This window comes from Pseudonaja textilis, chromosome 4 (genome assembly GCF_049901715.1).
Source record: "Pseudonaja textilis isolate UNSWEBS1 chromosome 4, rPseTex1.2, whole genome shotgun sequence".
Taxonomy (NCBI): Eukaryota; Metazoa; Chordata; class Lepidosauria; order Squamata; family Elapidae; genus Pseudonaja; species Pseudonaja textilis.
In genome coordinates this window covers 65,987,856-66,011,362 of record NC_141993.1, presented here as the reverse complement: position 1 = coordinate 66,011,362, position 23,507 = coordinate 65,987,856, and the positions used below count along the sequence as shown (strand labels likewise).

Sequence of the window (23,507 nt, the reverse complement as noted above, 5' to 3'; positions counted from 1 at the left end):
TTGTGACATCACCTTTCTTTAATTCATACATCTTAATGTTGCCATAGATAGCGGATAATGTAAAAACAAAATACTGCATACGATATGCAAGTGAGATTTAATCTCACAGCCATTAATACATCAGCTAGCTTGTTGAATATGATTGTTTATGCATTGTCTTTTCATTATTCACACAGATGCAGAATTCTTTATCTCAGTTCCAGGCATTATCTCCCCCTGTTGCTCATACCAGCAAAATGCAGGAATCAGTAATATAAAAAAGGTGTTTTCATGCTATTCTTTTGCAACCTGACTTGAAGTAGACAGACATTTTCTGAACTTTCTGCATGTTGTGCTTTTTCTATCCCCCTTCTGCTGTGTTGTAACCAGGTAACACATTATTTCTTTATTTATTTAACCCTGCTTACTTTGAAGAAGCGATCCAGGCAGCTTCATGGCTTCTCAAGGTAAGTGCTGATATATAAAGTATAAAAAGAAATACTATTCATATAGCAATCAGTAATATGATTAGATGGGAAGGTGAAAGTCCCTTTTAATTTCTGCTCTGAATTGAGATAGAATAGAATGGAATGTTAAGTATAATATATAAATTTAAATCTGCATATGTCTTCATAGATATTTTATTGATTATACTTCACTGCCTGCTCTAGTCTGCAGGTATGTATTGGTGCTATTTATTCAACAAGAGGAAAACTCAGAAATGTCAGGCTTCCATTAAAAAGGTTTGCATCCTTCAAGCACACTTCACCTGAGAAATCTCATGTCAGCAACTCCTGATCATTCTGAAACATGCTTGAGAAAATTCCTGCTAACAAGCTTCTGAAGGACAATTGAGTGCAATCAAACTGAAGGGTAGTTCATGCCATGTCTTCTCTTTAGTCTGAAACAGCTAACTTCTCATTAAAGGTGAAAATTACAGCTTGGCTCAAAAGCCTTTCAAATATCCCCCCTCCCCCTTCATCTTCTTTCTTTTTCTTCTTCTTTTTTTTAAAAAAAGAGTGTTACATTTAAAAATGAAGTCAAATTTCTCTCTTAAACCTTGCAGCTAGTCTCTTTAAATAGCATGTGTGAAAATTTGGTAGATGAAATCTCTAGAAGTACTAACAGGTTCACCCCACTCTCTTCCCATCATGGAACAATCATAGATGAAATGCTTCATTAATGCAGTCTTCAAGCCTGCATTATTTTTGCTGCTTGCTCCATAAAATCAAAATACTTTCATCTTGGCACTTTCTAGTTCTCTCAGAAAGGACTATGAAATGGAAAGAAAATGGTCAACATCCTGGACAAAAAAAAAAAATCAAGTAGCTATTATAAAAACATCCTGCAAAATGAATATTTTAATTTATGTGCTAAAACAGAAATTTATCTATGTAATATTTCAACTGTGTTAGCAAAATTATCATGCTCCAAGAAGCTATTCCACACCAAAGGAATATGAATTGTATATCATTTTTTAAAAAAAATTGGTTAAATTACTGTATTTTCAGTTTAGTGTATTTTAAGTGACTAGAAAGAAAGAGAAATAAGATCTGCAAATTAAGAAAACAATGCAAATCATGATTCAAAATGTCCTCATTTTTCCACTAATATTTCCAATGCATCTGATTCTTGATTTTCTGGAGTTAATTTAAGTCTGAGAGGAAAGACTCCACTTTGGTTGAACTTTTAACTAATAAAGCCTCACAGTAGTTCATGTAACACAGGTTTTGACAACAGCACAACCCAGTGAGGTAACATAATGCAGGAAAACCAATGAAATATTTACAATCCAGTTATGCATATTTAAAGAGAAAGAGAAATTCAAAGGGATTCTTTTTCCTTCCTATGGTCTTAAGCCTTGAAGGAAAGCTGTGGTTGCAATAATAATTAAGTTCTCAATACAATTACAGGATGAAGGACCAATGCACGCATTCAAATAAAGGATTGTACATTCATCTTAGTCTATAACTGCAAGAAAAGTGGATTTAACTTTTCAGTCCAGAATGAAAAAGATCATCATGCAGGGTCTCTTCAGATGAGCTACCTTGTCTCTTTTTATTTTTAATTCAGGAAAAGTTTGAATGGTAACCAGAATATGAACTAGAAAAATCTGGTAAAATATGAGTCCTCTGTGTATAATGATGTAGATAAGAGATCAATAGGAAGAAACAAAAAGTTGGAGACTTTGTTACTTTAGATACTTTTAATGAGTATGTAGGATGCTGATTAGTATATGGTGATAAATTTCCATATGCCTGCCTTGCTCCATATGTGGTGCTTTAGAGAGTGGGCCACAGCTCCCATCATATTTCATTTTTGATCATGCTGATGTAAAGATGAGAGCCAGTAATTATCATGGTATGATGACAGTGATATAAATAGTTGATAACTGATTGACTTCTTGGCTATGATATGTTCTGTAAACAAGTCATTGAAATATAGTGAGAATGAAAAACAACATATATGAATTGCTTTGAAGTGTAAGAGGGAATGTGCATCCTGATAAGAACTTTAACTTCAGGATATCTTATATTGCCTTCTTTTGCTCCTACAACTAGGAAAAGGCGGGCTAATGGGAAAGTGCTGGGGGAAAAATAAAAATTTGTTAATTCATTATGTTACTTGATGGAGCCTAGACAGTCCTATTTACTAATCTTACCAAGAATTTATATAAAATATGTTCATGCTATCCATTATAAGGCCATGAAGGAGATGTGTGGTAAAGAAATATGAAATATTAATGAATAAATAAACCTCTCAGAACAGTACAGGAATTATATTTCTTGGAACATATATTTGTATGTAGGTTTATCTCAATTATAACTAATATTTCTATCAACATCATGTGGATGAACTCCGAGGAAACAAATGTTGAATATTCCTATTTTTCTGCATACTTTTTGTGGGTCCAACTCTTAGTTTCTTGGTTCCAGACCTTCATACAACAACAACTATATATGATAAGACTATGTGGTTTTACATTTAATGGTATATATAATTGCTAGAATGGCAATCCATTCTCATTCCTAACATAAATATTCTGTTTCATGCAAATGCTCTAGGCCCAGTTAATAAAACCATGCAAGATCTTCTTCCAGGTTCTCTGCACATCCCCGAGCAAGCAAAGCCTTCAGAAACAACCGTAATCTGGAAACAAACCCAGCCTCCATCTGGTTTTCCATCTGGTCTGGAATACTTAAGACAGGTCCTGTTCCTATTCCAGATAATAACTATAAAGTTATAGTAGATGCATTATGAGCTCCTGTTTAAAATTTATTTTGTGTTAACAAAATATCTGTTATGCTTTGTGTATTTTTCTGCCCATAGTACAATGTTAAAATTAATATCCAGATTTGCTACTATACTTATTCCTCTGGTGTGTATTTTAAAAAAATGTGTTGTCTACAACAGGTGTCCCCAACCCCCAGTGGTAGGATTCAAATATTTTTACCACTAGTTTGGTGGGTGTGGCTTGGTGGGTGCACCGCACACGTGCACACACTGTGTGCGCAGGTGCACCAAATGCACACTTTGCGCAGGCGCAGAGGCATTCTAACTCACCTCCTGCAGGCCTGCACTCTCCCGGTTGCTTCAGCAGCTGCCGTGCGGCGCTATTCTGTGCCATGCAAAGCAGCTGTACTTCGAATTCAGAGGATAAAGGTGAGTATGGGAGCCTGGGTGGGCAGGTGGGCCCAACAGCAGAGCAGTGGAGAGAACTGGTTTGGTCTCCGCTGCTCATCGCTGCTACTGGCTCGGCAGAACCCGGCCGAACTGGTAGAATACCACCACTGCCAACCCCTGGTCCAAAGACCAGTACCAGTCCTGGGCTTATTGAGATGAAGGCCATACAAGTGGAGGGTATAGCGCACAAAACTCTATTTGCATGTGTGTGGTATTAGGTTGTACAAGTGAAACTAACCTTGACTCTACCAGTCCCATCACCACCACCTGTCTGTTTCTCTGTCCCATTTCAGATTATTGAAAATAGGTGGAGTATCTGAATCTTTTAAATAGTGGCTTACAAGTGAAGCCAACCAATATCCGCTGGTATACTTCCAAAAGATTTATGTAGATAAATAATGGTGTCCATTTCTTGATTATTTAATGATTGAAAGATTAAAATAGTTTAATAGTTAATTTATAAGAATTGAAAACCTGTCCAGGTGAAACTTTTACAGTGTAATAGGCCAGGGATGTCAAACTTGCAGCCTGTAGCCTGAATGCATCATGTGCTGGCCACGCCCACCCCCAGTTTAACGAAGGTGGGGGAAGTCACGATATGTCACGTGATGCCACCGTGACACCATTATTTTGACACCCCGTCATTGGCTCTTCCGGACTGCTGGCCCTTCCATTTCCAAAACCCTTATAATCTAGGTTAAAATCTAATCAAAAAGTTTCTGATTTAGCCTTTTCTTTCCCAGATCTATGCTGATATTCACATTAGGGCAAATGTCTATGTTTTTATTTTTGCAACAAAAATGAATGGATTTAAAAGCTGCATGGTTATCATGGCAACAAGTCTGCTTTCCAATACTTCATAAACCCTGGCAGGAAGGCTGTATGCTAATAAATGGGGATATGAGGAGAATTGAGAGAAATCAGAAATGAAATGGTTGAACTGCAAAGAAAACTTATTTTACCTGTCAGTAGAAATGATAGATGAGGGGTTGTATACATGATGCAAGAGATGGGAAAACGTATTGGCTGGGGAATTCTGGGAGTTGAAGGCTACAACACTTAAACTTACCAAGTTTAAGAGCCACTGATTTAAACAATATGTAAGCATTCCACTTGTCAGTTGAAATGAATGTCTGGAAGTACTGCCTGTTTCTTTCAGGAATTTTACAGATGGCTTATAAAATATAATCTGCAAATTAGCCCCCATATTCCACTTTACTGCTTTTAACTTTCTCCAGTAATGAGGAAAAAGGCTGGAACAGGAGTAGTATTTTTTGGAATCTTTTTCCTGGCAGCATCTGGCTAAGGTTCGATGGGAAACTACTAGGGAACCCCAAAGCTGTAATCTAGGCTGGAAAGTCATTGCTGCCAAGAAAATTGCATGGATATTCTTCTTCTTCTTTTTTTGTAAAAAATTTATTTGTGTTTTCACAAAACATAATACAAGTAAAATATTTTTTTTTTTTTTGAGAATAGCATGGTCCCGGCTATCACTTCTCCATACAGACACAAACTCAATTTCATATTCATCTTTGTGTTCTATTCCATCTTGTTACTATTTTAACATTTTCTCAATAATTTTCCCTTCCCTTAGTTTTCTCAACCTTGCTTTTAATTATCTAATTCCTTTCTAAATTCAATTATATATATATATCTTTTTGTAAGTTTCAATATCTTTCTAATCATTATATTTATACTTTTGTCTGTCCTGTTTCAATTTCATATTTTCTCATTAAGCAGTATTTTCCCCTGTAGTTACTGATTGGAGTATAACACCTTTGTATCTTTTAATTTTTGTCCATTTAAACTTCAATTTATGCCTTTACAATTATAACATTCAATATAACACATAACTTCCAGTCAAATTCTGCTTGGTACAATCTTACAATACTAGGTTCTTAAAGAGTGTGTGTGTGTGTGTGTGTGTGTGTGTGTGTATATATATATATATATATATATATATATATATATATATATGTGGATCTTTGGTTGTTCGGGTTTTCTCCCGCGTAAGATTCGAAGTATCTAGGCAACGTTTTGATTCACTCTGAGAAGCACAGAGCCGGAGACAGAGGCCTGAAGTTGATGAATGAGACTTCATTGAAACGTTGCCTAGATACTTCGAATCTTACGCGGAGAAAACCCGAACAACCAAAGATCACATACAAATACCTGAGAACCTCAGAAAATATATATATATATATATATATATATATATATATATATATATATATATATATATATATATATATATATATATATATATATATATATATAAAATAAAATAAAATACTATTCTATTCCAATTCAGCTCTATCATTAATGTTAGTTATAATCTTTAACATCTTTAACATTTATTTTCCTTAGGAACACTTCCTTAGGAACACTTACGATAGTTCCATATTTTTTCCATATTTCTTTCATATTCCTCTTCACTTAAATTTTTATAATAATTAAAATGTTCCTATCCTTTTCTAATTTCATTCTCTCATTCTCTTTATTTCATTTATTTATTAACAAACATTCCATTACATTGAGTATTTTATCTATCATTTTAATCACACTTGTTTCATATTTTCTAAGTTCATTTCTATTTCTAATATAACAATACTATCTTATATACCCTTGCAGAATCCCTCTTTCAATTAAATTTTCATCCATTATCTCTGTGTCTTCTAAATAGGCTTATACCTTTAATCTTTGTATGTTTTCCCTGTTTCTCTATATCCTGTTTCTGTCCTTTATAACTTTTTTCCTTTCCCACTTCTCCCTCTTCTTCTCCCTCCCCTTTTTGACCCCTTGTCTTTCTAATTCTAATTCTCTCTTCTGTAATCCTCTCTTCTGTTTCTTCCCAATGTTGTAATTTTCAAACTATTCTTTTTTTTTGGGGGGGGGTGTTTTTTCAGATCTTAAATTTTTCACTCTCTTTCCCCCCTTTCCTTTTCTTTCCCCACATAGAATTACTTGGACATTGAAGATGGTTTCTTCTTCTTCCCGCCCTTCTTGTTCTACAGGCATTTCTTGTTGTTTCTCATAGTTCAGGACCTCTATTTCTAAAAATTGAAATACGAAGTCAAAAAAACCCTCTTCCTTCTTGTGCATCTTCTTTCTGTTTTTTAAGTTCCATTTTCAGTTCTTCCAATAGTAATACCATTTTAAAAACTTTTAAACAACTACCTGATTGATTTTAGTCCTTTAGATCCAATAATCAAAAATTCAAAAATCACCAAGTAATCCAAGTAATCCAAAGTTGTTTCTTCTTGCTTCTTTTTTTCCACTTTTTCTTCCTGGGGTTCTATTATCTTGTTGCAAAGTTTCAGTTGGAATGTATCTTTTAGGAATCTTGTTAAAGTTTCACTGTTAATTCCTTTTACTTCCAGGTGGTCTCCTACATTTTTCTAGATCCCACCCTTTTGCTTTTTTCCTTTTCTCTCCTTTCCTGCTTTTAAAGGTTTTTGAGTATCCAAAAGTCTTTATTGTCCCTTTGACATTTTATTTTCAGCTTAAACCTGTTAATGTCAAAGTGGATTTTTGTCAGTTTCTTACTTAAACCTCTTAGTTGTCAATATGGGGAAGGAAAGAAAAAAAAACCAAATCCTTTCCCTTCCCTCTCTCATTCGCCGCTTCAAAATCTTCTTTGGGAGCAATGTTATTCTTTATAGTTCAAATTCCAGGGTACCTTATGTTGTTGCTTTTTCTGTTCGACCCGGTCACCCAAAACTTTTGCTTCTTATCTTCTTCCTGAACATTCTTTTCTGGTCGAGTTTTTCTTTGAGGTGGCCATTTCTGACCACCGCTGAGACCGCCTTCGGGAAAGGGAGTAATGGCCAGCTGAGGAGGAGATATGTGGTTCTCCTCGACCCTGCTGGTGGTCTCCCCACTCTTCACCACCTCTACAGGGTGGCTTAGCCCCAAAACCAGCTGGCTCGGGGCTCCAGCGGCGAGCACGGATCGAAACCACACATGATTGCGGATCTCGGTCCGTCATCAAAGAAGCTCAAACCGGAAGTCCCAAAATTGCATGGATATTTTTATAGTTATTAGGGATCAAGTTTAATTCAAAGGTCCTTTTACTGTTTTTCATATCTTTCAAATTGCAGAGGTGTTTTATGTTCTCCAAAGAATTTTCTCTTCCCTCATGTCTTCTTCAAGCAAGGAAAGAGCTCCCTGAACATAGCAACGTTTCTCTTTTTAATAAATATTGGGGGTCTGTTTATAATGCTGAAGTCCCAAAAGAGTCAATTATTAAAATTTGGGCAACAAGAAGCTAACATGATGTGAAATCCTTTCCTTCTGCTTATAAGGAAATAAAATGTGGCAATAATAACGATAGTTATCTTGCTACTTAATTTGTGCATATATGTATCTGTGTTCATGAATGCATCTTCACATCAGAGTTGACTCCCTTGCTGTTTTCTTGCAAGGTTTTTCAGAAGTGTTTTGCCACTGACTTCTTTCTAGGTGAGAGAGTGAGTGACGGATCCAAAGTCATTCTGTTAGTTTTCATGCCTAAGGCATAATTAGAATTTACAGACCCCCAATTTTTAGCCTGGTTCATTAATTACTATACCAATCACACTATGATTTATTTGCTTTTAGCTTAACATAAAATAAAGTCAGCCCATGTAAGTTTATAAAACTTGTATTATGACCTCTGTGAATCCAGTCAATTGTGGGTTTTTGAAGAAGCCAAATGTAATTTTAAAAAGCCAATAGATCAAGAGGAAAAAAGTGTCTAGGCATTGAGATTATAATTCATGCAAGAGCTTTCTAGTCTGGAAAAAAATCAGGAACAAATCTGAATGTTGCCAAACAAATCAAGCAAATTTTTCTAGCTAATTTATTAAAGTGATTAAAGAAAACTAAAATAAAACCCAAAGGGCATAAACAACAGATCAAAAAGAAAATACATCAGAATGTCAAGGAAACTGTGATGTAACATTTGTCAACAGAGACAGTCCAATATTAGTTTACAATTGGCTCTCACTGATTGGACTGACGTTCTTATAAATAGTGAAGTAAATCTTGCAAGATTGAAGTTTGCCAATGCCAATTGTAAATTCTGGAGTTCTTTTTTCTAACGAAGCAACATAACTATTTCCATGTTCTTTCTTATTGCAAAGTTCATGATGGAGGAACAAAGGTTTAAGGAACTATATAATTTTGTTATGATCTATCTTCTTCTGCACAAAAAAAAGTGGTCTAACCTGTCTAATCTTTTGCTCCAGGCTCCGATTTATAGAATGAAAGAAGCTAGTTTTGAAGTTTTCTACAAAGCACAACTTTTCATTTGCAGCTGGACCTAACTTGTGAAATCAAATTCAAATTATGAAACCTTAGAACGTCTGTCACACCATCACTGCAGTTTGATCTAAGGCTCTGTGCCTAACGCTATCAAATTTGATCAAACACTTCCAAATACTCCATGAAAAGTGTTGCTAGAAATACTGTTCAGTAATAACAGCATAGCAGATTCCGAAACCTTCTATCATTAAATAATGAGGGTTGGACTTGGATTTTTTCCATATCTTGAAAGAAGGGAATAAACTTGTTCAATGTCAAAAGTGTTTGTGTCAGTGACAATGTTGTGAAAGATGTCTCTCTTCTTTTTGATTAAGTTTCTGGGTCTGAATAATAAGTTCCTTCCTCCTCACACTAAATGTCACAGCTCTGTAAAAAAAATGTGTTACTTCTGAATGATCACCTGTTTTAGAGGTCCACAAGTCATTTCAAGAACTGAAATTATTGTATAATGCAATATTTTACTTGCTTTCCAATTTAAATGGAAGAAAATGAATGTGTAATTTGTCAGTGCAGCATATTCTTGGTTTTTCTCCAAGATGTTCCTGGTGTAATATTGTTTCCTTTGGGAATTATAAGAAGCATAATAAACAGACCCAGCTCTATTCTTATTATTATTATTTTTAAATCAGGCTGATCTTTATTAGAGTCCTCAATAGAATATTTAGAGATTCAAGGGTCATGCTCACTACCACCAGCTAGTAATAATGTGGCAATAGAAGGGCATTATCATTTTTTACTGTTTGATCCTACTTAATTTTAGGTGTTCCATTTTGCTTTCCTCACATCATACATGAGCAGAATTCTTACAGAAATGATGTTGTAAACATTTCCAACATATTTTTTTCCAAATATATTCTCTGAATCTCCCTATGCAGATTTGGCTTAGTTCTACTTCAAGTAGTTTACGTTACTGAATTTCTACTACACTGTGCAAAACCATTTGATTTATCAATGAAGGTAGTTGATAAGTATGAACTTTTTAAACTGTTCTCAGATATTCACTGTTCTCAAATTATCTCTTCAATTTTGAACAGTTGGATCAGATCATAATTCACCAGCAAGTGGAACTTCTTCAAGGTATTTGAAATCTGGATTCTTACATTAAGTAGAAAGTGGCCAAATTTGTCTGTTTCTAGAGCATATAACTTTTTGCATTTGTTAAGTTTTAAGCATGTGGTTAGTTTTGCCACATAGTTTGCTTGCAGAACTAACTGTATGATTTTTTTCTCACTAAAACCAAGCAATCTTGAAAAATGTTTAATATGCTGGTGCATTCCTTGAATGAATCAGCTCATGTAAATCTCAAAGAGTTGTATCCTATGTGATATTTAGCAGAATAAAATATTAAGCTACAGAGTTCCACCTGATGCTAATGTAATCCTTGTGCTGCAGTCTATTGTACAAGGAACATCAACTACTGCACAGAACTGGAATAGAATTTGTGTTAATGGAATGAATCCAGAGCTAATATAATCTCATTATATGTAGGCTATTTGGTAGTTGATACATCTCATCTCAAAAAGATTAGATTTGGCTCAGCTCTAAATGTAAATATAGCATTGTTCAAAATGTCTATCCCTTTGACTATAGTTATACTCGGCACTGAAACCTGCAGTAAATATGAGATAAAAAATCACATGGGGCAAAGACTTTATTATGCTGTGGAAGAAAATGGTTTCTTTGATCGGAACTTCTGTGCACCATTACGGTCTTTCACCATAAGAATCACAGACAATACTGGTCAAGAAGTGATCACTGTGAATAGACCTTTAAGATGCAGTAGCTGTTGGTTTCCATGCTATCTTCAACAGGTTTGTAATGTTTAAGAATAATTTAATCAAAGAGTAAGTGGATTAATTTTAATTTAAAACGTACTTTGATGATAAAATTGTTTTGTATTTGGAAGTACATTCTATTGAAAACTCAATTCAAAATTCAATTCAACAGAGTAAGATTTTTTAGAGGGCTGGGATTTTAAAAAAAAAATCATAAATGAGCCTTCTGATCTCTAGAGATATTCTTTCCCAGTTTTATTTCTTCCATAATTTCTGTGCCCAGCAGTCCACATGTGATTCTATCCCACTAAGGAGTGATATGATGATAATTACAATCAGCAACAATTGTAGCATGTATATAGCATCAACTTTATAGGATAAAACCATACTCCCTTATCCAGCATCCCTGTCTTGAAAGAACTTATGATATAAGAAGAGAAATTGAAAATATAACTAGATATGCATATGTGCCAGTGAATATGCATTGGCTAAAGAGCTTGTAATATACTAAGAAAATTCCAGATATTTCATATTAATGGAACTAACAGGTATTCTCTGATTAAATATAAATAATAGATTATACCTTAAAATAAGAGAACTTTTATTTCAAAGGACACAACTTGGTCCTGGAGTTTCTTCTTCCAGAAACTGAGAAGAGATAGAATAAAGGTGGGTGGGACTAGGAAAAATACTGTAATTAACCTAAATTACATTAATTAGCAAAATTCTTAATTAGTACAACATGTGTGTTTATTGATTTTCATGTTCAGTCTTACATTATTGTATTTTAATTGTGGCGTTAATGTCTTCAGTTTTAACTATAGTTTTATGTTTTCCTTTTAAAACCTTAAGAGATTTGCTAATTGTTAAGATAATAAGCTCAATAAACAGCCAAATATAATGATTCAGCCCCAAATTTTAGAAGCACTTTAGGGCTGAATGCAAAGCTGGGGGATGTCCATGTTGTAGCTGTACTATTTAAAGAACAAAACAAAACAAATGAAAAATGAATATATGCATCACGTGTGTTATCCATATGCTGTTAATCGTATTTTTGATTGCTACTAGTTAGAAGTTCAGTCACCTCCTGGAACCACGATTGGCTATGTTGTGCAGAAATGGGACCCCCTGCTACCAATATTTACAATCAGGAATGGGAATGATGAAGATGTGTTGAAGATCACAGGTCCTTACATCACATGCGGTTGCTTTGGAGATGTTGATTTTGAGGTTCTTTTGGCAACATTATTTGAGTTTTCAGTGATAAGAATCTGCATCAGAAATGTCAGGCAGAAGTTTGAGAGAGAGTGAAATGAATCAGCATTTTGTTATCTAGAATGCTCATGTCGGGTACCTTTAGCCAAACTGACAGGAAATTGAGGGAGTTGCATCCTCTGGATGATGTTCGTTTCAGGAAAACCCTGATTTCCATAAATGCAACTTTAATTATGTGGGTCACTCTTATATTCCTTGTCTTCTGCTTGGAGCATTAATAGCTCCTAGAAGGTAGGCATATGTGTTAAAGTCTGTAAAGGCAATATCCATTCTCCACAGTATGTGATTCATTCCAATATATTATCAACAATGTCAGTTTGAATAGTTCTATTATTTGCAGAGCAGCTGAGAGACATGATATACTACTTTTGAAAAAGTAAATAAAAGGAAGTTTCTTTCTCTTTCTTTCTTTCTCTCTCTCTCTCTCTCTCTCACACACACACACACACACAAACACACAATTAGAATGTGGGGGTCCTACAATAACACTGACAGCATACATAATAGAAGAGTTAAGTGAAAGTACCTCTTCAGTGAATGTAAAATCAGTGGTTGCAACTAGCTTTTACAAGATGGCCATTAGTTCAAAACTTTTAAATAACTCCAAATTCAGACAAAATTTGGCCAATGTTTGTATTAATACAATTTCTATATGGCCTATCCATGTTGCTAATAGGACAGTTACAGAGAGTCTTTGAATGTTATTTGCAGAAGTGCCATAGTTGTAAAAGGCTTTTCTCAGAAAATGGTATTCTTAGGAACCCCAGGTATCTGTCATTTGAAATATTCTTGTCCTTACTTATCTATCACTTAAAAGAGGGGTGGTAGTTGAGTTCAGGCTCAATGGTTTTAAGCAACAAGAACTACAGGGACTAAGATGATGAGGAAAAGTAGGTCCATGCTATACATTTATTTATTGATCACCCAAATCAACAAAAATGACTGGATAACTAGAAAAGTCAATTACAAATACAAAAGGCACATGATGCTTTTTCAGCTAAAGCCAGAAAATGTCAGCTAGACTGAAATGTACTGCAATACATTTGAGACTTCATTCACCTGGACTTAAAGGCTTGGGGAAAGAATCGAGTCTTAAGGTCAGAGGCAATGCCACGTACCGTATGTATAGGTTGGACCTTGCTTTCTTTGGTTTTCCTGGGATTTGAGATATTTGTTTTGTTTTTCATTTTAAATTAAGTTACTTCTCTTTGAGGCATATACATTATTTCTGGTTCATTTCCTAAGTACAGGGAAATAAACTTTGGTAGTGCAACCCAAAGGGTTACAGAAAACACAGACAGTATGGTTGGAAGTTATATCTGTTAGAGTTTGCAGCATAAATTCACACCTAGAAAACACACAAGTTTACAATACCATTTGAAGATTATTTCAACGTAACATAAGCAAAAACACAAGCAGCAGCAGCAGCAGATAGCTAGTTTTCAGAGCAGATAAGCTAGTTTTTGCAAGCAAGCAAGTCAGTTTCACTTTCAATTCTCAACAAAGCACACAGAGCCAAACTACACCCAGGCTGTTAGCTCCCATTGGCTGGTCTGTTACCATGCTTACTCACTTGCTGACTTTGTTAATCATGTCTCTGCCAGTTAATGAATGTACTCTGGCAATATCCAGTCCTGGGAATACAGATTGCCTATCCCAACATTTATTTATGTATTTTAAACATATTTTCAACCCTCCCATCTGATGGATCATAATCCAGGATGGCTCCCAAACAACAATCCCATTAACATCAAATCACAAAATCATAGGGAAAAAAACCTCTTAGTTCCACAAGGGCAACCCACCCAGCCACCTGCTCTGCATTTCATTTTATTGGTTTTTAGCTTTGCTTATGCTAACATTTAACATGCTAAAAATATCCTTGGCCAAGCAGAGAGAAAATCTTCAGTAACTATCAGTTTGTTACTTTGCTAACCAACAATGTGTCAGGAGGACTCATCAGAGTTAGAGAAATTATTTAAATATTTCAGGAATATACAGCTGAAGTTTTCCAAATGATTTCTAATGCTGTTTCTTTTTCCCTGCAGGTAAAATCTTTAAACGATATGTCAACTATTGGCAAGATTTCTAAGTATTGGTCTGGATTTGTCAATAACATATTTACTAATACAGCCAACTTTGGCATTCAGATTCCTGTGGACCTTGATGTAAAAATCAAAGCTGTGATGATCGGTGCTTGCTTTCTCCTAGTAAGTATGTTTCCCCTTCTTTCTTCTCCTTTGATTACTTTATAATGTTTTAATGCATCCCCAAAATAAACTATGTATCACTTGGCAACTTTTAAATATATATCCAGATAATCATCTGTGTTACTACCCAAGGCTTGTGAACTCTGTGCTAAATACAATAGACTTATATTGGGATGTATGTATCTTTGTTCCAATTTGGAATTATTTTTCTGTGTGCCATCAAAATCCATTAGCAGGCAATAGCATGGCCTTTGCTAAACAAGCATATTAATTATGGGAGCTGTAGCCCTAATATATCAAATATGTGATATTGAGAGAAATATATTACATGGCATTTTTAAAATTCTGCTGGAAATTCTTATCAGCAAAGAAGAAAGTCTAGACAAGTTATGTTCTACTTCTGCTTTCCCTTCCGCAACCCAAGAGCTGCCATATAACTTTTTAAAGAAAGAAGACTGGAAGTAACATTCTCCTGATACTTTAAGGCTTTCCAATTTCTTCTAGCACAAAATTGTCTTTGCCCAGAGGCAACACACAGAAGAGCAGCTGTCTAATAAAAATAATAATAAGCATAATAAAAGTCTTTGGTGTAATGAAACCTTACAAATCAGCTTTTTGATATTAATTGTTGCCATTTTGTATCTTGCTCATCATTCACAGTTTATTTATTTGTAGGACTTAATGTTCTTTGAGAATTCTTTGGATGGATTGTAACAAGCAAGATGATAGGAATAATAAAATATGCAAACGACATTTCAGTAAGTAAGAATGAAACATAAATTGGTTGCTTTGGCTTTGAAGATTTATACATAAGACACTTCCTAATTCTTTTTCATTTTCTTCCAGCGGTCCCATGAGCACTGGATATTACCTTTGAACTGTACAATCTGATTTTTGGGGGTAAGGGGAGGGGGCAATAATCATGATTATTAAACTATAGCTTATGTAAATAATTGTTTTCTTCTTTTAATTGTGGGGTGGTTGTTAACTATTTTATTGTGAGTGTGTGTAACGTTGCTTTGGAGTAGCTGCAATTCTCTTTGGGTTCCTTTGATGTTATTGCATTAGAAAGCATGAAAGATTAGAACTCCGACAAGAAGTCCCACTGATGAAAAGCTTTAATTCACAAGCCCCTTTGAAGTTTTGCAAGTGTTGGCCCCAGCTATTAGCAAAAGAGAGAGGGGGGGAGGGAGGGAGAGAGGGAGAGAGAGAGAGAGAGATTTATTTCCTTATACCCCAAGAAGCTTTCAGATTTAGAGTTCAATTAACAGTAACTAAGAGAGACATCATCTACTGGGAAAGTTTAAGACAGCGATCTCTTGGGACAATGGTGGATGATGGTATAAATTGCTCAAATTTAAGAGATGCATAAACAATACAGTACCTTTTTAAAGATCCAGACTTGGAATTCAAGCTTGAAATTCTCCCCAACCCCCGCGCATGCAATATGTGGAGTATAACGCATGAAATGCAATACATAAAATGCACAGGATTGCAAGGATGTTTGCTTGACAACTGTGACTCTGAAATTTATTTCTTACTTTTCAAATTTCTATTCTGCCCATCATGCCTCTGAATGTTTACAGATAAATAGGTGCTTCCTTTGACATTGTAATTCTATCTGCACATAAGAATAGCCATGCAGGAAAAGCTCAGGCTTATCTTCTTCCAATATTTTGTTGATCACTGCAATGATCTGTGGAAATACCCTTTGAAGACAGGAGGAAGAAAGGCCTGGGCCAGAGATGGATAAGATACATTTCAGTCCACAGAAGGAATGGGGTGTGGAAAGCATCTCAGAGAGGACACTCTCTAGTCCCCTGCAAAGTAAAGGCAAGGGGGAAGAGAGATGTTTTAACATTAACATGATTCTGTTTCTGTACCCTTACAATAAAGGTAGCATTACTAGTTGTGGTATTGGTTTCTTGTCTCAATTACCATGAAGGGTTGACACTCGCAAAGGTCAACCAGATGCCTCCCACATACTTGCAGGCCAAAAGCGAGGCTTCTGCTATTGTTCCCTCAAGAAGAGTCATTCTGCACCTAACTAAGGTAACAGTGAGTCAGTCTTCAGGACCAAGGACCTTTGCTATCCTTGTCCTCCAAGAGTTCCCCATCCAGTTTTAAAGCCATCCACACCAGTGTCCATAAACATGTCTTATGGTAATTTCACCAGGTAATGCTCTGTATGATTGCTGAGAATAAAGAGGATGACCTTGACAGAGAGAAGGAAGCTCTATTATTATGGCAATAAGGGAATAAACATTGAAAAATCTCAGATAAATACCTTCTGAATTCACATAAATAAAAGGAGAAACAAACTCAGACTTGCAAGATTATGTTACTACGGTCAATGTTAATTTTTAAAAAGTAGCTTTAGCCATAAATAGCATTTGTTTCTTTATCTATCTTTTAAGGGTGGCAATAAGGAACTGAACAACAGAGTTTGAAAGGATCTTGGAGGTCTTCTAGTCCAATCCCTGCTCAAGCAGGAAAACCTGGACCATTCCAGACAAGTGGGTGTCCAGTATCTGAAAAGCCTCCAATGATGGAGGACCCACAACTTCTGAAGCAAGCAATTCCACTGGTTAATTGTTCTCATTGTTAGGAAATTTCTCCTTAGTTCTAGGTTGCTTCTCTCCTTCATTAGTTTCCATCTATTGTGTCTTGCCTTGCCTTCTGGTACTTTGGAGAATAGGTTGAGCCCCTCTTCTTTGTGGCAGCCCCTGAGATATTGGAATGCAGCTCTCATGTCACCCCTAATCCTTCTTTTCCTTAGACTAGACAAACCTAATTCCATTTTTATATGTTTTAGCCTCCAGTCCCCTAATCATCTTTGTTGCTCTTTTCTGCACTCTTTTCAGAGATTCTATAATACAGTGACCCAAACTGGATGCAGTATTCTAAGTGTGATCTTACTAAGGTTGTATAAAGCGATACTAATACTTCACCCGATCTTTATTCTATCTTTCTGTTAATTCAACCTAAAATCATGTTGGCTTTTTTGGCTGTTGCCGCACACTGCTGGCTCATATTTAAGTGATTGTACATTAGGACTCCAAGTTCGCTCTCACAGTTACTGCTGTTCAGGCAGGTTTCTCCTAATCTGGACCCGTACATTTGATTTTTCTTGTCTAGGTGTAAATCCTTACTTTTCTCTACGTTGAATTTCTTTTTGTTAGATAGGACCCAGTGCTGAAGTCTGTTGAGATCCATCTGGATTCTCAGCCCTCTTTTATTTATTTTTTATTTTTTTAATGTTTATTGAAAGTTTCAAAAAAAAGAATCTTTAAAAAAGAGAGAAACATGTTCTCACATTTTTGCAATGTTTCATAGCAGTGTACATTTCTATTAGAGTCAATTAAAGTCATTTGCTACAAGTAAATCTATAACTTGTTTCCTAAATCCTTACTTATTTATGTTATTATTACAATTATAATACAATATTTATTTAATTATATTACTTTACATATATACATAGCTATATTTATCCCTATTTCCATTTTCCCTTATTTTTTGTTTAATCGATTTCACTAGACATCTTTATTTCCTTTTTATACAACCATTTGTACCATATATTCCAAATTGTAAAAAAAAACTCCCCCCCTTCCTTGTTTTTTAGTAACATGGTTAGTCTAACCATTTCTGTGCATTGGTGGATTTTATTAGTTATTGCCAGGTCCATGGGATGGGTATCATTGTTGATTTCCAGTTTTGGGCAAAGACTATCCTTGCCACTGTGATGATATGTGATATCTCAGCCCTCTTTTAAACCTCCTTCCTACGTGTTACTTATGGTGAAATAAGAACTTCCTCTATTAGCTGGCCATTGGGCTGTTGATGCTTTGCAATATAACGAAACAATTCAAGCTTCTAACACATATTAGCAATTACTAGGCAACTTGTTTACTTGCCTATTTTACTCCTTTCTAGTTCAATTAATTTAATTCTACCCTTTCCAATCCATTCATAAAGAATATATAAACATTTGGGCAAGAGTGAATAAATTCTTGTTCATTGATTCCAGCCAAATTTAACTAGCATTGTTATTCCAAATATGGAGACATTATGTTATGCCAGCTGTTAGGGCACAATTTTTTTTCTCAGCTCTGTTTCTATATCTGAATCACAAACATAGTCGAATGTGCAACAGTTCAGATTTGTGAAGCTCTTTAAGAGAGACACATTCAAAACAAGAGCTGGTATCTTGCAAAGCATGCAATGAAGCATTCCTCATTAAGTATTAAAGTAATCATTCACCTTTATTGTACCTGAAAGGAGGCAGAGGTACAATCCCATTTTAAAGGCTATCCTTGGGCTCAACAATATTGTATATCTTTCATCCAGTCTTTGATTTCTCTTTTTAGGGGCGATTGTTGAGAGGGTGATTGGTGTTCAGCTACAGAGGGCAATGGATGACGCAGATTATCTGGGCCCTTTTAATTCTGGATTTATGCCAGGGTATAGTACTGATACAACTTTGATTACATTTGCAGATGACCTTGGAAGAGGTCAGGATTGAGATGGTATAATTGGTTCGGCCTTCCAGGATCTTTTTGATACTATTAATCATGATATCCTCGGTTGGCTCTGGGGATTAAGAATGGGAGGCACCATTTTGTTGTGGTACTTCTCCATCCGCTGTGACCATTTCCAATCAGTGTTACTAAGGGATGGCACCTGCAGTGTGGGGCTCCTCATAGCTATGGTCACTTGCCACTCCTCTTCAACAGCTACATAAAACTGCTGGATGAAGTCATTTGAAGGCATGATATGTGGTATCATCAGTATGCTGATAACACCCTCATTATACATCTCTATCCCTGCCTAGATAGGAGATGCTTCTCTCGTTTGGATCCAGTGCTCCAAAAGGTTATGTGGATCTGGATGAGGAAGAACTAACTTTGTCTCAATTATGGCAAGATGGAATGGCTTTGAATTTTAAACTATCAATCTGGTGATGTCATCTTTGACTCTAGATTTTTCCAGACAAAACTGCTGCACAATGGGGGTGCCTTCACTGCTCCTATTTGAGGAACAAGTGGGTAGGGGGACTTGGTAAAGATTTATCTTGTGCATCAATTGTTGGAAGGCCTTGCTCATTGCCATATATTATACCTAGATGTTTTAGTCATTTCCCCATTGGACTACTGCTGTGCACTCTACATGAGACACAGGGCTAACCTTGAATATCATTCTGATATTGAATCTGGTGGCATGGGCATTATAAAGCACCCCTAGTTTCACCCAGGTTATACCCTCCACTCAAGTTATGCCCTTTCTTGTGCAAACTTCAGTGAACCTAGGAGTGCTGGAATGAACTTAGGGGTGCTCTATAAAATCAGTGCCACCAGATTCCAGACCAGAATGATATTCAAGGACAGCACTGTGTCTCATGTAGAGTGCACAGCAGTAGTCCAATGGGGAAATTACTAAAGAAATCTAGGCATATATGACTATGAGAAAGGCCCACCACATTATTTTGCAACATAATTCAAGGTGCTGATTATTACCTTTCAAGTCCTGCTTGGAGAGACCTGATCATCTTCAGGACCACCTCTTCCTGTGGGCATCTGACCATTCCATAAATTAGATACAATAGCCATGTTCCAGGTCCCTTGTCTTAAATGTTGTCATCTCATGCTACGTAGGAAGTGTGCCTTTTCCATAACACCTTCTTCCCTCCAGAATCCCATTCCTCTTGAGATCCAGTAGATGCCTACCATCTAAATCTTTCAGAAGGCCTAAAGAGCTGGTTTCTTCCCTTCAAGTACTTTGATAGAGTTAGCACAGAGCCTGAGTGTGGTGGTTTTGATTGTATTGAAGGAGATTAGTTGTGCTAGTTATTTTTAATTGCTTTTATGGAGTTTTGGTTTTGCACTCCTGCTGTGAGGTGCTCCGAGTTGTTTCTCTTAAGATGGGTGTCCTTATAAGCCTTATAAATTAATTAACTAGTATCTCGAAAAACAATATCTTTCCTAGTTTGTTTCTTCTAGCTCACAACTTCTTTGAACAACTTTGTTTTTCATCCAAATTATTTACAAGTCTTGTGATTACATTTCTTTTATATTCAGATGAGCCTAGAATTCTATATCTCTGTCTGAAAGTTAAATATCTAGCAGGAAGTTATTAATCTTGGAGATAAGATATCCAATTAAATCAGTCATTTCTACATTCCCTCTGATGCCTTTAACTCTCATTTCTTCTCTTCTGGTCCTAGACATCTGCTAAATCTAGTTTAATGTCTGTAATATCTTTTTGAACTTTTTACAATATCAAGCTCATTTTTCATAGCATCTGGCATATGTTTTGCTAGAAGTCTGTGCAATCTCTGCAATTTACACTTCTGTAAATTGTTTATTAATGTTTCCAAGCTCTTTCATACCTTGGTGGCTCACTTGCCCAATTATCCCTTCAGCCCGTGTTTAAGTTACTTAATCCTATATGCCAAATCCAAATCTTGTAATTTTCTAGCATCTTTCAAAAGGTTGTCTCCTTTTCCATTTCTTCTTCCTTATTACTAAAGTGCGTTTCCACTCGGTTTCTCCATTTAGGTTTTAATTCCTCTGCCTCTTTGTGAAGATCCCTTTTGGATATTTTTGAATATATTGAATGTATTTATGATGACTATTATCATGATTCATCGCTTATATCTTTTATGTACACTGAGAGCTTATGCACCAAAGACAAATTCCTTGTGTGTCCTATCACACTTGGCCAATACAGAATTCTATTCTATTCCTTTTCTTATATATTCTTATCCCTTAAAAGGAGTCTAAATAGATTTGAATGGTTAAACATCTCAGAAAAGCTGGTTCATCAACAGCTCAGCACACTATCTTCACCGGTGCTTAGTTCTGCCCCGCAGTACCGCTAAATAATTCTGTCTTTAGCATCTTTCAAATGCAATCAGAGAGAGGGAGGGAATCAGCTTGATGTTCATAAAAAGACTTTACATAGAACCAGGCAGCTACCAAGAAGCAGCTCTTTTTGACTTTTCAGCCTTCTGAAAAATAAGAGACCAGGAGTGATTTCTCCAGAATATAACTTAATAAATCAGGCTTATTCTATCCAGAGCAAAAAGAAATATAGAGATCCATATGCCAAAACAGAAACAGCTTTATAGAACAAAAATAGCACTTTGAAATGTATTTGGAAACAAATGTATAATTTTTGGAGGGAAAAACCACAATGAGCCAAGCCAAAAAGTGTTAGTCTTATAAGTCTCTCCCTTCATAAGAAAAATCTACTAATTATCATTTACAGATTAAAAATGGGCACTTCTGGGGCAAAGAATTTATTAGTAGTAATTTCACATAGTAAATCTGTATCTGTACCTTACAGACGAGAAAGAAAAAAAAAACAGCTTAAAGACTCAAAGCATTATACAACAATAGCTTGCAATGTTAAACCTGAACAGCAGGGGGCGGTATTGCTTCATTTTAACATACTTCTAAGTTTAAGTCCCTATTAGTAGCATTTGAAAGAGAAGGGAAAAGAGAGTGAAAACACTATATTAAAATAGGGATTCAGGGGAAATCGTATTGTGCAGCCCAGTAATAAAAAGGGGGGTTTAATCAATTTGGTTCAATCAATAGAAAGATACACAACAAAAATAGTCTTTAAAAAATACACTCAAACTGATCTTGCCCTGAAATGGCCTTATATTGCTGCTTAAAAGGGCAGAGCTGAAATCACTGGCAAAAGTAGGTTTTCCTTTCCACAGCTACCAAATTAACTTTTGAGGAAAGTTAGGAAGACAGAGAGCTAACACAATAATGCATATAAATATGAAGGGCCACTAGGTGGCAGCACTTAGCCAATTTTGAGTACATTTAACAAGGTTGTCGGTTTAATACTTGGATAGGAGATAGGAGATATATGTAGTTCAGTTCTACTCTGAAGGCTAGTTTATTTTATTTTTATTTAAAAAAAAAAACTTGGAAAATGACCATGGCAGTGTACTTTTGTGTTGTTTGCAAGAAAATAGCAGGAATATATCCATATAAGTCCCAAACATTGGACTTTATGTGGAAGAGAGGTTACTTTTTCTTATTATTTTTAATTGAAATTAACACAAAGAATTTTACACAATATAGGTATTAGTTGACTTATGACCGCAATTGAGCCCACAATTTCTGTTGTTAAGAGAGAATTTGTTAACTGAGTTTTGCCCCATTTTATGATCTTCCTTGCCACCGTTGTTAAATGAATGGCTGCAATTGGTAAAGTGAATTAACCCAATTGCTAAGTGAATCTGTATTCCCCGATGACCCTGCTTATCCGAAGGTTGCAAAAGGTGATTGCATGACTCCAGGACACGGCAATGGTCATAAATATGGCATCTGGATTTTGATCACATGATCATGGGGATGCTTCAAAGGTTGTAACTGAAACACGGTCATAAGTCACATTTTTCAGTGCCATTGAAACTTTGAATGGTCACGAAATGAACTGCTGTAAATCGAGGACTGTCTGTAGGTGAAAGCAAATTGTTTGTTTTGTTTTGTTATCATATATAAACAAACAATGAACTTTCATCCAAATAACATATATGTGATGATCCAGAATGTAACACAAACATACAAAATCCAAAACGTAAATAAATGTCCTTTAATGCCTCCAACTTAGCCCCACTGTTCAATAATTCTCAGTTGGAGATAAAACATATTCAAAAATAGTCTTTAAAAGAAAGCAACACAGTCCAAACTTAATGAACAGATAGAGGTGAAATAGAAAACCCAAAACAAACTACAATGAAGGAAATTCCACAATGGACCAGAATAAGTAATTACCAACTTCAAAGAGATAACAAGGCACAGTCTGTTGGAAGGACACCAACCAAGATAACTTCAGCCCAAAATAAAACATGCTTTGCTTCTGGCAATGCTGTGTTTTAACCGTCTTTCTTATATACTATTCTTCCCAGCTGCAACCAATGAGGGGGATCATGACCGCTTCCTCTCTCATAAGCCAAGTTGTTTCCTTCTCCATTCTTTCCTGTGTGTCCTAGGATGCAGAGGGGATGGGCCTGGTTCTTCTTCTGACTACCCAGCTGGCCTCTGTCCTTCCCCAGCCTCCTCCACAACCTCTGGTGCCACACATCCATTCCCTGTCGGCTGTTCCTCCTTTCCCTCAGAGTCCAGCTCTAACAAGAGCATGACAATATATATGCTTTGCACTAATGTCCATGATTGAATTACTATTTTAATCTGTTTAGAAAGCTTGACAATTGACAAAATTAGCAATGTTATGATAATGATTGATATCATGATACATT

At 35.7% G+C, this 23,507-nt stretch overlaps 1 protein-coding gene across 1 annotated transcript; it reads left to right on the top strand.

The window, feature by feature from the left end:
- Positions 1 to 313: 313 nt before the first annotated feature.
- LOC113436947 (phospholipid scramblase family member 5) lies at positions 314 to 15,110 on the top strand. Its single transcript, XM_087933896.1, has 8 exons — positions 314 to 446; positions 3,081 to 3,187; positions 10,002 to 10,044; positions 10,558 to 10,778; positions 11,811 to 11,972; positions 14,066 to 14,227; positions 14,903 to 14,985; positions 15,074 to 15,110. The coding sequence occupies exons 1-7, from the start codon at positions 434 to 436 to the stop codon at positions 14,939 to 14,941; spliced, it is 747 nt and encodes a 248-aa protein (XP_087790022.1). The 5' UTR covers positions 314 to 433; the 3' UTR covers positions 14,942 to 14,985; positions 15,074 to 15,110.
- Positions 15,111 to 23,507: the final 8,397 nt, after the last annotated feature.

Excerpts from the sequence above, each read along its gene's own strand:
- LOC113436947 (XM_087933896.1), top strand. Across the intron at positions 3,188-10,001 it reads GTCTGGAATACTTAAGACAG|TTGGATCAGATCATAATTCA; the intron begins GTCCTGTTCCTA and ends AATTTTGAACAG. Across the intron at positions 14,228-14,902 it reads TCGGTGCTTGCTTTCTCCTA|GACTTAATGTTCTTTGAGAA; the intron begins GTAAGTATGTTT and ends ATTTATTTGTAG.